The following is a 14,653-nucleotide window of genomic DNA, read 5'->3' as shown; positions in this document are numbered from 1 at the left end:
AAGAAATTTTAGCTCAATATCTGTAAAATTGACCAAATCATTGGCATTGTTGTTTTTTTAAGGTTACCTGGCTCTGGTGGCCACCTAGAATTGGATTGGCTCCAAACCTTAATGAGTCGTAAAAGCGCAATTATTAATAATTTCCTGAAAGTTCCATTAAAATCTGTTCCGTGGTTCAGAAGAAATTTTGCTAACAGTTGGACAAACATCAATGCTAATAGTTAACGTCAGATTTTTAAACAGAAATCTTGTACAATGTGTTAAAACAGAGGAATCAGTTTTAGCTACTACCAAACCAGATTTTAGGCCAGTATCTCAAAAATTGACTGACTTATAGCTATGTTTGTGTTTTCTAAGTTTAGCTGGCTGTGGCAGCCATCTTAAGTCAGACTAACTCCAGAAGTTAATCATTTCTAAATGTGCATCCCATGATTATTTTCTGCACATTTCATTAAGACCCATCCAGTGGTTCAGCAGACATTTTGCTAACAGACAGGCAGAAACGTTATTATCCGCCTTCACAAGTTTGCAGGAAACCGACGCTCCTCCTCAAATAACCCAAAGTTACAAAAACATGACCTCAAATCAATTCCAGCGGCACAAAAGGAAACGCAGCATATTGAAATATTCTACCCCGTTAGGAATGAAAAGATTTTTTTGTAAAAGTGATGGATGCTTCAAAACTGTTTTTGATCAAGGCCTCATCTGATCCTTGAACGCTCTAATGGAACAATAGAAAGTAAAAAAAAAAAAAAAACAAATCACTAAATAACTCAGCTGGATGACATGTTTTGATTTTGGAGAACCTTTGTGGCATTAAAAATGTAGATTCACTGGAACTGGTGGCTCGGCAGGTTTAATACAGTTGAAACATGAAAGCAGAGATTTTCTTGACCACCGTATCTCTGAACCTATAAACACACGAACGCCACACCCGGTGCTCAGCTTCCCATCCTGACATTCAGACATCCCCACTTATCTTGTCATCACATGGACACTGGAGCAGGCATGTCCATGTCCTCCAGATTCGATCTAAAGTGGCAGACCAAGGAGAAATGATCAACCTGCTCATCACATGCTTTCATCTCTTGATGAAGATGAAAACTGGAGCCGACAGCAGTGTCTGAGGAAAAGCAAAGCAACAGTTCCTTTAATGAAAAATAAATACTCAAATCTTCTGCCTTTTTTTTTTTTTTTTATAGTCCAACATCCCATTATTCAAGCTTTCCTTTGTGGTACTTTAACAAATATTCTTTCTCATCACTTACTGGGATCTTTCAGGAAGTGAAACCCATTTATTGTGTTAATGCTGAGTCAGCATTCACGTTATTCTTTTCCTGTTTGTAGTTTCTTTGCAATCAATCTACTCCTGCATACTTTTTGTTAATTTAACCGTTTATATAACAAAGCATTCATCTTGATCAATAATAGTGCACTATGACTTTTTGTATTTTTGAATTATTTAACTTTATTGACAAAAAAGTCCTCATAGAAATATATGGAGATCTCTTCATTTCAAAGTAATTGTTCCTTGAACTCGACTCCAGCATACCTGCTCTAATTTTGTCTTCTTGTGCTCCTCAGCCAACAGAAGAGGAAGCGCTTCTTTTAGCTTTTAGCTACTGCCTTGCTAACTTTGGCTCTTAAACCACCTTTCATCCAGTGACAACTGGAGATACGTGCACTGTACGTCCCAGTTCCCTGAACAGGAACAAGCAGGTAAAGAAAATGAATGGATGGATGAATCATGTGAACCTAAAATGAGGCAGATAAAATCTCAAAGGAACAACAACACATGATGAATAATCTGAATTGGTGTGAAAACGTACGTCGACCCTGTGATTCAGCAGCTTGTTTGCCCACCTGTAGCAGCATTAACTGAAGGTAATCATCTTTCAGTTTCTCACATAGTTCTGAAGAAATCTCCTCTTTTTAATGCTGCTTCAGCTCATTTAAATATGTGAGAATTCATTTGTGCGCAGCCTTTCTACGGTCTTATTACAGAATTTTACATCTGAACCTTAAAAAGGCTGCTGCATCTCTATGATTGCGTTTTCAGCCTTTTTGTTGCGGATTTACCAGAAGTCTTGAGATCATTATCCCACTCTGCACAAAGGCTGACAAACGCATAAATAACCTCACCATTTTATTTTGAATCATCAGTGTTGTAAATGACTGCCACTTGCTAGAGACGCTGCTTAAAAAAAACTAAAGAGATTTTTTTATAATGAAATCAAAGAAAGAAAAAAAGATGAGAAGGAAATAACAATTAGCTCTGTGTAACTGTGAAACTGTAATTAACAAACAAAAAGTGCATTACAAGAAAAACTAATGAGAGTGTTCAGACTGCAAATGGAAACAATCTTTTATCAGTTTAATGACCTAAAGGAGGCATTTACAAGAATGTTGTTGTAGCTCGTTATGTTATGAGGGAATGTCACAGGAATTTTAAGCAGGACAAACGTTTAAATGCTTTTACTTATTTGCAACATCTTTACAGACAAAAAAATGAAAAGAAGAAAACAATTATGTTTAACACTTTTTACAAACTCACCCAAACCTAAAGTACTTGTCATTTCTTCAGCGCTGCACATATTTGCACATCTCGAAAACCCAATTCATCTTTTCCAGACAAGGGTAATGAAGTCATCTGTTCTGTTTCTCAGATGGCCTTCAACATCTCAATAATCTCAAGAAGTGTTCAATGAAAATCTTTTAGGGTGGTGAAAACATACACCTGTTTATACCAGAAAGTAATAATTATTAAAGCAGTATACATGATGGATTGTTGCTCATTTCCAAAAAATGCTAATATTTTCATTGAAAACATCATTGCAGCAGAAGTGTGAGAAGCACAGACTGCTTATCTAACCATATTTACAGCTGACAAAAAAACCTGAATGAATATATAAATCAATAACTAACTTAAAATTTGCATAAAGAAACTTCTTCCAGATGTAATAAAATATCTGCACAAGACATTTCCTTTTGCTTGAAGACAAACTCCCACAGATCAGATTTGAACATTAACTATGAAACATAAGAATGTTCTCATATATTGTGAAAGACTCCAGCTCAGCTTATCTGTATGCACCTTAGAGATGCAGCAGCAAAAAAAAAAAAAAAAAACCCAAATGAACAAACGTCCTTGAGCTCAAATTCCACAAGAGGACTCGAGCATTGATCTGCAGAGCACAATTACGTTTTTTTGTATTTTATTTCCATCAGAAGTATAAAACTTAGAGACAAAAGTCAATGCCAATTTCTGTGACTGAAAATGTGTGATAAAGACATGAATCTGTGCTGAAGTTATTTCAACCAGCAGCAGGGCCTGGATGGTGCTCAGCAACAAGTGCAGGCTGATAAAAAAGTGGCTGAAATCTTAACTTATGCAAGGCTGCCCTCTAGTGGCCAATAAGCAAACAACATGTTGCTCATGCCTGTCAGTCATGGTAAAAAAAGGAATAAAACTATTTCAGTTCTAAAGTTTAATGTATCAAGACAGTCAATTGATTTTGTCAGCAGGTCTGAAACTCATAGAAACACAAATTTAATTTAACACAAAACTAAACCAAGACGCAGGAAGTGTGTAGTTAACTCAGTACTTAAATATTTTACACAACCAGCATTGGCGACGATAATGTAAAAGTAACTAATAAGGTTATATAGGAAAAGCTTCCACATCATTTTAAAGCCATTTTGGCCCACTCCTATTGAAAAAAAAAAGCCTAAAGTGATAATTCAGCCCTATTTGAAGTGGGCTTCTTTAGAACAATTATGAACAAATAACAGCTTACCTGTTGTACAAACCTTACTTAATGACCTCCATTTGAAGAAATATAGTTCAACGCTGACCAGGTGGATGAACTAAGGCAGTGGTGTCTGTTATGGAAAAATATAATCCTGGTCTTCGAGGACCACTATCCTGCATGGTTTAGATGTTTCCCTGCTCTTCAGGTTCTGCAGAAGTCTGTTAATCACTCAGTGAATTAAATCAGGTGTGTCAAAGCAGAGAAACACCTAAAACATGCAGGATAGTGGTCCTCCAGGACCAGGATTGGCCACCACTGTTTTCCATCAATTTCATATTATGCTCCTAGAAAGAAACGAAACTTGCAACATTATATATCACAACTTTTCAAAACAGTATTTATTTCCCGACTCAGAAGAACAAAAACAAACAAACAACAACAAAAATAAAAACACACACACCCCTTAATTCATACAGCTTCCAAGTGGAAAAGTTTGATTTGTCAATCCTCAGAGGAATGAAGCTGAAGTGAACAAACAGGATGTACATCACAGAGGAAGCCTGGGCCGCTGAAGTTCGATTATTCTGCTGCTGCCAGGTTATAGATGTTAAAGCAAGTTCAGACTTTTACCTCGCAGCTTATATGTTGCATCTATCAGATTGTTACAAAAACAACAGAAGAATCTGGTAAAAGGCATCAGTGACCAAGTATTTATCATCACATGGAAAAACTTACAAGTAAAAATATATCACATAAAAACACACAAACAGCATTCATTTCATCTCTGTCTCTCTTTTTGTTTTATATACATTGAACCAGATGTAAGCAACAAAAAGGCCAAGCAGTGTAGCGAGATGATTGCCATGGCAACAATCTGTTTTTCATAAAATCAGTCTTTTAGGCATTTAGGTAATAACAATTCTTTCACAACTTCACCGAATATGTCGATGCTGTGGCCCCCTCATCAGACTTTCACTGTTAAAAAACAAAAAGAAACAAAACTGACATAAAACATTTGCTAAACAGTTATGTCAGGGACGATGTGTTTCAGAAATGGCTCGACTCAAGTGACCCACAACATAAAAAGTCCAACAATCTGTGATCCTAAGAGTGTTTGGAAATGAGGGTTTAAATCTGCAGAGAAAGGAACCCCGACGGTAAAAAGGCCCGTATTTCCAGATCGTTTGTCACAGAAATCGTTCCAAAGTGCTTCACGGGACGGCGTCACCGGCTCGAGACGGCGTCACCGGCTCGAGACGAAGCGCGAGGATAAAGGGGGCTTTGGATCGACACGTCTGCTGATCAGAGCCACTTAAAACGAGTCAGAGAAATTCATTTTGGAGCATCTTATAATGTTGTTGGCATGTTTTTTGACATGCAATCTCACAAAAAAGCAGAGTTAAATCCTTTCCTCAAGCAGTATCATAGAAGAACATCCAATAACTGTCTGCCAGCATGTGGTAGAAAAACAAAAATTAATGTGTGTGTGTGTGTGCGGAGTGGGGACTTAGTCCTAATTGTACAAATTTACTTGAGTTTTATGTTGGTTAGCTTTTAATAAATACTCCCCCCCCCCAACGTTACCATTTTTTCAGCTCGTTTCTTAAAGCAATGGTTTTGATCTTTTAAGTGGGGTTTTGCAGAAAGGTTTAATCAACAATTAATATCTCATCTGTTGTAGATAGCTCTTTGAAGGACCTCAGTTTGGATGAAAATTATTTTATTTTGCCTGAAACGACGAGCCAACAGCTCGTCTGAGCAAAGTGGACTTCTGCAAACTAAAAACCTCTCCAGGCTCAATAATTGGAGTCAATTTAACATTACACATTAATTTAAATAGAATTATATGATTAACTGCAAGCACAAAGAGCTAGATGATAAAACATTTATACGAACGGCTATAAAATCTTCCCATTTGACCTTGGTCCTTTACAGTTTAGCTGTTAGCTCGTCAATTCAGTCAGAATTAAACATTTTGACACTGATGTGGCTAAAAAGAGCCACCTAAAACAGGTAAGATATTAACCGTTTACAACCTTTCCACATAGTCCTCTTTAAAAATATCTTAACTATTCTTTTGAGCTTTTTTTTTGCCTCACTAGATCTGGAATAAAGCAGGAAAAGTTGAGCAGGAAAAGAAAGAGTGAATCAGTTATAGTGATGAAAAAATGTTTAACCACAAAAGGCCTTTTTTTTTTAAATTTCGTCAACTTGTTCTTCCTCCTCTGCTCGTCCCGACCCAAACCCATTCCCAGATCTAACAGTCACTGGATTACTGTCTCTTAACAATCCCCACAACATAAATCCTAAAAATGGGGCAAAGATGTCAAAGAATTAGTGCATTCAGACAGTCCTGCAGCACAGTAGTGTTGCACTGAGTGGATCATTTGAAGGCGTTTTGCATATTCTGTGCAAATCATGGCGGCTCACAATGGATTAGATTGTCTACACAAGAATTGATGCTGCGTTTAGAGGAACCCGTTCAAAATCAAAAATCAGAACAGAAACGGCCCAACATCGACTCATTTCCTCCAATCGCATTTTAAGAAGCAGTTCTGTGGTAGAGGCAGCCATGGAGGAGACACCTTTATAAAATTGAACACAATAATAATAATAATTTAAAAAAAAAATCCTCTTTTTGTGTTTCTCCTTTCTGGAAGGCAGGTTCTGTGGTCCTGACTGAGGCACAAGGGCTTGCTGATGTCATCTGTTATTGCCAAACTCATGAGATGACCACGTTTTAATAGGAGCAGAGAAGCAAGCTGGTTCTGAAAACCCAAGAATGCACACAACCACTCAAAACAAACATTCGCTCTTGTGGGATGAGAGTAAGGCTGGCAAGAATCACTGAGGTTGCATGTAGGAAGGCAGTGCATGGGGAAAAAAAGGCAAACTGGAATCAGCAGCGGCTGCTTTAAGGGGCTCTGCTCTCCAGCAGAGACTCGCCGGAGCCGACTGGGCTGACCGGCCCGCCTTGTTGACCCACCAGCGTCGGCGGAGTCAGTGTGTACGGGGGAGGAGCGTCGGCGATGCGATTGGAGTTCCCTCCCTCGAAAACGGGAGGCGTGTCGCGTGGGGGACGGGGAGCGCCGACCTCATCGCTTTGGGCACACTCGCTGTAGGGAGGGGGCTTCAGATCGTCCTCTGAAAAGAAAGGAGAGGCCATCAGCTTTCTGACAAACAGAAATCCCAAGTTTAACCTTTAATTATTTAAACTCTAATGTAACTGCATCTTTGTGCATAAAAACAAACATCTCTGCAGTCTGTTAATTACCTGGCCTGACTGCCAGATCAGGTGCTCAAAAATCTGTTTTTGCTCAGTTTACTTCTCTGTAATATAAATGTTAGTTCCCCCTGTGGCGCCAGCTGCTGCCTGAATAAGCGCCCAATTCAGTTAATTAATTAATTAATTAATCGATGACTAATTTGTCTACTTTATGGGTCTGCTATATTTTCCAAGCGAGGGACAAATGTAAATAAACGATTATCACGTTGTCATTAACTGTGTGTACAGTTACAAGTCCTCTCTGATTTAACATATTGAGGTTAATGTGGCCGTTTGTCCCACACCAGCATCCTTAGTCGGAGCCATGCTGGAAACAGTGTTACAGCTGGGCAGGAAAAAACAAAATGTGCTCTGAAAACTGTGCATTTCACAGTGACCTTGAGGAACTGGACAGCTCTGTTTCAACTGGCATGCTTCCTGCCGTCAGTCAATGTGTTGTAATTTGTATACAAACTAGTAAAAATGTAGCTATCTACAGTTACATCTCTGTCCTTACTGGTTGCCATCTAAGTTTAGGGAGTTTAGGCAGTTATTTAAAAGAAAAAAAAAACTGAAGTCTAGTTAAAATGGGGTGACGCAACAGTAAAAAAAAAAACAAACAACAAAAACACCAACATCTGGTAGTGACACACACAGCTGTTTTCTAACTTTGCTTTTTCAACACAACACCGACCACCTACCACCCTGACAAAATAAAACATCTCCAAGAGTCTGTGCCTGCCATTGTAGTTTATTTTGAAAGGATGGCAGCGTGGAAGCTACGGTCAGGAGTTAGCGCAGCTTTGCTGTCAAATTATAGTACATGTGTCCCCCTCCATGTTGATCCAACTGGACCAGTGAAAATGAAGAAATATAAAGATCCCAGCAGATATTCAAAGAAAAATCTAATAATTACTGACAAATTTGGCCGACCTAATATTTTTAACTGATGAAATAAATGTTATAACAATCTAACAGCTTTATCAACAATAAATTCCCCCTAAAAGTATAATGAATGTGCTCAACGTGAAAATCTTGAAGTTCAGGTTTTATTTTAAAAAGAATGCTTGTCACGTCACGTGGTGCACTTTTAGGCATGTAAGTGAATAAACATACATATTTGCTTTTATTACTCTGATAAATGTTGTTAGGAACTGGAAGGGTTTCATTTTGAGCTTGCCCAACATCTCTCCTTCTTAGAGATTATTTGCATAAATTAGAACTGCATACAAAAGGTCAAAAGCCAGTTTTGGCCATGAAAACTGCAGTCGGTGTATTTTATGGTAAATACATCCCCACAGTTCAGTGAAACTGAAAGCTTGTTACTTTCACATCTCAGATTCGGAGATAAAGAGGAAAAAAAACAACATAAAAATATCAACTTCTACCGCAGTGAAATCCCCTAAATACTGTTGCGGTCCTCAGGATCACTTTTGTCTTCCTCCAGTTCACCTGCTCTTTATTTCTGTGTGAGGATTCTTAAATACAAATAGGAACCAAAACGAATGGATAAGATAGAAACTAACAGCATCTTTTATAATTTTGTACAATTAAAATATTTCCATAGCAGCAAACCAAGGTGGTGTCTGATTGGAAAGGAAAAAAAAAAACTTTAGATGTGAGTAAAATGGAAGAGGTCACAGCATGAAATGACTTTCAGGCTGAGATGTCACCATTTCCACCCTCTATAACCACATCCTGCTGTATGACTAAGCAAGCAGTTCAGGTCTATTACAGTTTGCAAACTGGATGCTGTGAAACTCGAGTCAAAGATCGAACTGGTGACGCTGGCAAGTGCCCTTTAAGGAGACGGAAAGAGGGAAATCTCTTTAGTTAGTTATCTGAGGTAAATGCTATTTCCAAATAATAATAAGAAGAAAACCACCTAAGAGTGCTTTGAATGCAATATCGAGACAATAATATTTAAATGTGGTACTAAGACAAATGGATTCTGTGGAAGTAAGGAATAAAGACAATGAGCTGATAAATCCATTTTACCAGGAAACTAAAACTAATTTGGTAGCAGGAAATTTGACAAACATCCTGAGTAGACATGGGACTGGAGCACAAAGAAAAACAATTGTTTCGGTTATGATTAAGGTACTGACACAGTGTACTTTGACTTTGTTACAAAGCAAAATACAAACAACGTAACTCTGTGTATAATGTCCGTAATAAATCACAACCAGCAGCAGCTACCCTACAGTTAGACCGAATATAGCGCAAGGTTTTTACATTTCCTCGTTATGATATCTGGGAAAGCTACTTCCTCAGAAACTCCGTTAACCTGTACTCTGCCTCACAGACACTGAAACTACATCAGAGCAGCAACCGCACTGAGCTCTGTCATGAAACGAGGCGGACTTTCCCGTGATCTGCGGCGACAATGACAATGTCTACAATGTCTACAATGACAACACGTACAAGCAGCTACTGGCTCGAACGCTGCGGAGTAACAATAACCAACAACTAAGTTGACAAAACAAAAACAGCAGGTGTGCAGACATACTCATTTCCTGGTAGTTGGGAATCAGGAAGGAACTGCCTTTTATGTCCAAAGCTTACAACTAGAAACAAGTGTGCGGATAGCTGGCATGAGCAGCAGGTTACAAGTGGAGGAGGGAAAACAGTAATGACTCAGGCTCCCTGAATCACATTTCAATCTACTGCTGTGTGACGAAGCAAAACAAAGATTATTCAAAATATGTTGCTGGGTTTTTTGATTGTGTGCTACCTCCGGAGACCGCCTCGTACGGTGGTGGCATTTCCAGCTGGGTGTAGGAAACGGCTGGTGGCAGAGTCGTGGCGGGTTCCTCGATCGACACGTCATCCTGGACGCCATACCAACTGGGCCAGACGGACGTTTGCTGCAGAGGGGAAGGAAAATAAAATAACTTAAACAGAAGCATGTCAAATATGTATAAACACAGACATGCTACCAAGGGGCCTGGTTTGAGTGAGCAGTCTTTTTATGGCATATTATGAAATTTAAACTTTGACTAGAAAAAAAAGAAAGTTAAAATGCAACAGACTTCTTACAGTGAATGCCACATGCAAATTTAGATCCTTAAAAAAGGAGAAAGTTGGAAAAAAATAAAACAAATGTAATCAAGTGTTATTTTTCCCATTTTGAAAACTCTTCTGGAGGTTGGTGAATGATGCAACCCACATAATAAGAACCAGACATGGTGGTTCTGATCAGTCATAGCAGGGCTTTATCGACTGAGATCTGTGTGTGTGTGTGTGTGTGTGTGTGGGGGTAGGGGAAGAAAAGATCATCGGAGACATTTTAAGAGTTTCTGATGCCTTCCTAACATGTCTGTTTTTACAAGTTTAGGTTTTCTAGATGTGTCCACACAAACTAATGCGGTCAAAGACCCAAAATCTAAATTCTCTTTACATTTAACAAGACTGCTTTCATAATAAGAAGTTATGGATGAGCACTGTCAATTCAAACAAAGAGCAACCGAGACAGCAAGAGAGGCAGGAGAAGACTATGCTTAGCCAAAATAATAATAATAATAATAATAGAAAAGAAAGGTATGAGAATGTAGCAGAGAAAGTAGCAGGGAGTGGAAGCAAACAAAAAAAGCTAATCAACAACATTTGATTGGGGATCGAAAAAACAAACAAACAAAACAAGATAGGTTCAGGTAGGTGAGAGGGATTGTGGGCCAACAAACTGGGCCTCTGTTATGTATATAAACACGTGTGTAAGTATAAGTGTTTATATATATATATATATATATATATATATATATATATATATATGTGTGTGTGTGTGTGTCTGATAAGGCAGCAGCACTGCCCAACTGGACTGTTTGTTCTTTCAAAGCAGACAAACAGTTCAGATAAGACACAGGATATTATAAATGCTCTGGGGAAATCCAAGGCTAGAAGCTGAGGCACTGCGCCGCTTTGACAGCATCATTTATTTTCCTTTTACAAATGGGGCATTTCCTGAAGAACAAATTTTCCAAACAAGGCTAAAATTATCAACGCCCATCCGTTTAAAATGCAACTACCCAGATTAAAAAAAAAAAAAAAAACGCATAAAAAAGGAGATTTCGAAGCTGAAGGATCATCTCTCAGAAGGCATCTTTTACTAAATGAGTCGATAAATTGGGGAGGCGTAACAAAAGAACCAAAGAACCCAGGCTTTTCTTTTTTGGGAAAGTTTTGCATCATGAAAAGCGCTTGAAGAGTTTTTTGGATAATCTATAAAATCGAAAGGTTCTGGGAAGCGGAACAAAAACCACTTCAAAGCTGGAGAAGATAAAACCCCAAGCAAACAAGGAGGACTGTTCTTGACAGATCACCCAAGTCATTACAGAAATAAAACTGCCTTTAAAAGGCCTTTCAAAATAAAACAGAAGCTTGCATTTTGAAATCAGAATGAAGTCCTTATATGCCCCCTTTTTTAAAAAACAAAGACAAAAAACATAATTCGAATGATCATATGATCAAAAAGAATTTTAAAAAGTCCTTAAAAAACTACAGAGAAAAAACAAGTGATGTTAATTTTCCCTGCAGCCAAATGCACGATCCTCTACTGTAGAAAAAATTGACATTTTTCTACTTAATGCTAGTTTGTCTGTTAGCAAAACATGTCAAATTGCTGGACGAATTGTAATTAAACTCGTTCAAATTAATCATTAGACGTGCATCTACAACTGATTAACTTCAAGATGGCTGCCACAGCCAACTGGCCTTAAAAAAAGAAGAAAAACACAGAAAAATGTCTACAGTTCAGTCAAATTTACAAATATTGACCTAAAATTTGGTGTGGTAGTAGCTGAGACTGATCCCCAACACATATTCTGAGCACTAACAGATTGCACAAGATCTTCCTTTAAAATTTGACCCCTAACTACTTCAACTTTGTCTGTTATCGAAATATCTCATGAACAACCGGACAAAGTTGAATAAAACTTGCAGAAAGTAATAACCAGATGTGCATCCACAGCTGATTAACAGCTGGAGTTAACTCTATTCAACACAAATGCCATTAGAAAACACAAAGATGGCTATAATTTGGTGAATTTTACATTTACTGAGCTAAATTTGGATGTGGTAGCAGCTGAGACTAACAAACATACTCTGAGTGTGATATCTCGTTGTATCGCATGAGATTGAGCAAAGCGTTATTGTCAATGTTTCACCAAAACAACAACAATTCTCTCATTTCTCAGTATGAAATCATCTCAGTTAAGCCTTTATTTTTTACTTTGTTATGACCACATTTTGTCAAACCCATCTTTAACGATGTAAACATTTGTTTGGTGTAACAATAAAGCTGTTAAATTTTAACAGGCTCTGACGAGCAGCCAAAACGGGATCTAAAGTAATCACAAACTCAAACAGATAAGATAAAAAACTACCCATTTTCCTCCTATAAGGTTCGATTTTTCTCACGAGAAAATAGTTTAGGTAACTGGTACTAGTCATAAAGAGATGGATATCTTGTCTCTAAATCAGTCAACTCCCATCTAGGGTACTTAATGACAACACTGCACAATAAAGTTTCCACAAACGCAGCTGAAATGTCACTCAGTCACAAAAATGTGAAAGCTATGACCTGAACTTCTACATCTCCTTAAAAGGCTTCAAACAAACAGAAAAATGGAAAGAGACAAACCACCTGTGGGCTTAATGGGACACAACAACCGCGGCCTCGCTCAGCGTGTCACAAAAAGTGAAAAGCAGCAGTTCTGTAGATAAAAGGTTTAAAGTGTTGATGTTGAGGAGAATGGTCCGACTGAATCGAGATGATAAAAAGGCAACGGCAGCTCAAATAATCACCAACCAAAGCATAGAGAACACCATCTCTGAATGCACAACACGTCCAACCTTGAACGCGAAACGGTGAGATTCATGTCACGGATGTGCAGCTGACAAATCCGCAGCAACTATGTGACGCCATCATGTCAACATGGACCAGAATCTCCGAGGAACGTTTCCAACATCTCGTTGAAGCTAGGCCACAAAGAATTAGGCAGTCCTGAAGGCGAAAAGGGGCTCCGATGTGGTGCTAAAAGGTGTATACGGAGCACGTGGGGCTGTGAACTTACACTTTGTCTCTCACACATCTGATGAAGGTAGGCCCGTCCGCCGACAATCACGATCTGCGCGTTGCGCGTGTTGCTCAGGTACGCGGCCAGCTGCCTCTGTCTCGACCGGTACCAGCACACGTAGAAGAAGATCTTTACGATGATGAAGATGATCACAACTCTGTGGCAGGGGTGATAAAAGGAGAGAGAAACATACAATAACTCCCACAGTCTGGTGCACAAACAAAAAAGCAAAGCAAAAAAAAAAAGTCTCATAATTCTTTTTGTATTTGCACTTTTTGTAGTCATTATCAGTCCAGCACATTTAAACTATAAAGAAATGAGGATATAAACAACTTCTGCACAGACAAGAGAACATCCCTTTTCTACAAACAATGTCCAAAAACCATAATTAGTGTGGAGGTTGTACTCACATGTACCAGTAGAGCTCCATTTGGTGAGATATTTATAACTGAGAGGAGAGTCTCATTACTGGAAGATCACTGCCTCCCTCCTTGACAAAAAGGTTTCCCTGCAGACTGTAACATTTTTAAAGAGTTACCAACAAAAGGGATAAAGCTGATCTCATTACATCACATCTACAGTAAGCCTAAATCTAAAAAAAAAAAAACCCACACACACAGACAAGCCCAAGCTTGTCAACTTGAAAACAGAAAGCAACTTTAGCACCAAGCCCACACTCGTCAAAATGTGCTACTGATTAGCTAAAAGCAAACACAGCAGCAGGAGCGTGAACTTACTTTTAAAGCGACAAAAACAAACATCCGAGCTGGCTGACGAGACATGCCATTCCTGTACGCGCTTTTCGAAGACGGCAAAATAAGTGGATTTCCAGATGTCAGGAAGAGACTGGAGCTAGTTGTAGCTAAAAGAAGAGACCGCGTCGCAGGCCAAAACAAAAACAGTTCTATTCACTAACTACAGGAGCGAAACAGCGACCCGTTTTGTAAATACTACTTTATGCTGTTTACAACCTGTCATTACCTATTAACTGGAAGAGCAACTCGTTAGCTTTAAAGTAACGAGCTCACTAGTCAAACGGAGTGGAAGCTAACGCAGATGGACCGACCACATCCTTGTATTATTCGGGGCGCTGTTGATCCCGCCCCTTTTAAGGCGACGCATGACGTCATCACGTAGGCGCCGACGCCCTGCACGTTTTTTTTTTCAGGATATCTTTGGAGCTCCGGTCTTGTGCGAAATTCTGTTCCCCCGTGAAAATCTGTCCCCCCTGTGTCGGGAGCGCGCATTGCAGCCAGAGAGGTGGATCCGGCGGATCTGACCATTTTCACGGCGCTTCTGATCGATTTCTCGGTAAAAACTACTCATATAATCATGTCAATGTTGTAACTTTCAGTTTAATCGGCAGCTATCAAAATAAAATAAATAAACGAGGTCTTGTGTGGAGGTCTTTTTACGCTGTTTTGTGTTATTTTAAATGCGAAGAGAATCGATCTTTTTTCAAATTTTGTCTCTTAAGCCCGACAAATAAAAGTCAGTCAACAAACACAGGTTCCCAAAATATTTTTCCCCCTCCTAACTTTGGCAAATAATGAGCAAATGTT

At 38.8% G+C, this 14,653-nt stretch overlaps 1 protein-coding gene across 1 annotated transcript; it reads right to left on the bottom strand.

The window, feature by feature from the left end:
• Positions 1-4,124: 4,124 nt before the first annotated feature.
• Positions 4,125-14,196, bottom strand: si:dkey-118j18.2. Its single transcript, XM_037973198.1, has 5 exons — positions 13,829-14,196; positions 13,502-13,606; positions 13,089-13,248; positions 9,752-9,884; positions 4,125-6,896 (listed from the first exon to the last, which is right to left on the bottom strand). Exons 2-5 carry the CDS (start codon positions 13,519-13,521, stop codon positions 6,667-6,669), a joined length of 543 nt encoding a protein of 180 aa, XP_037829126.1. The 5' UTR covers positions 13,522-13,606; positions 13,829-14,196; the 3' UTR covers positions 4,125-6,666.
• Positions 14,197-14,653: the final 457 nt, after the last annotated feature.

Source organism: Kryptolebias marmoratus, linkage group LG21, assembly GCF_001649575.2.
Source record: "Kryptolebias marmoratus isolate JLee-2015 linkage group LG21, ASM164957v2, whole genome shotgun sequence".
Taxonomy (NCBI): Eukaryota; Metazoa; Chordata; class Actinopteri; order Cyprinodontiformes; family Rivulidae; genus Kryptolebias; species Kryptolebias marmoratus.
Note: the sequence above shows the minus strand (reverse complement) of the source record. Positions and strands in the feature narration are given on the sequence as shown.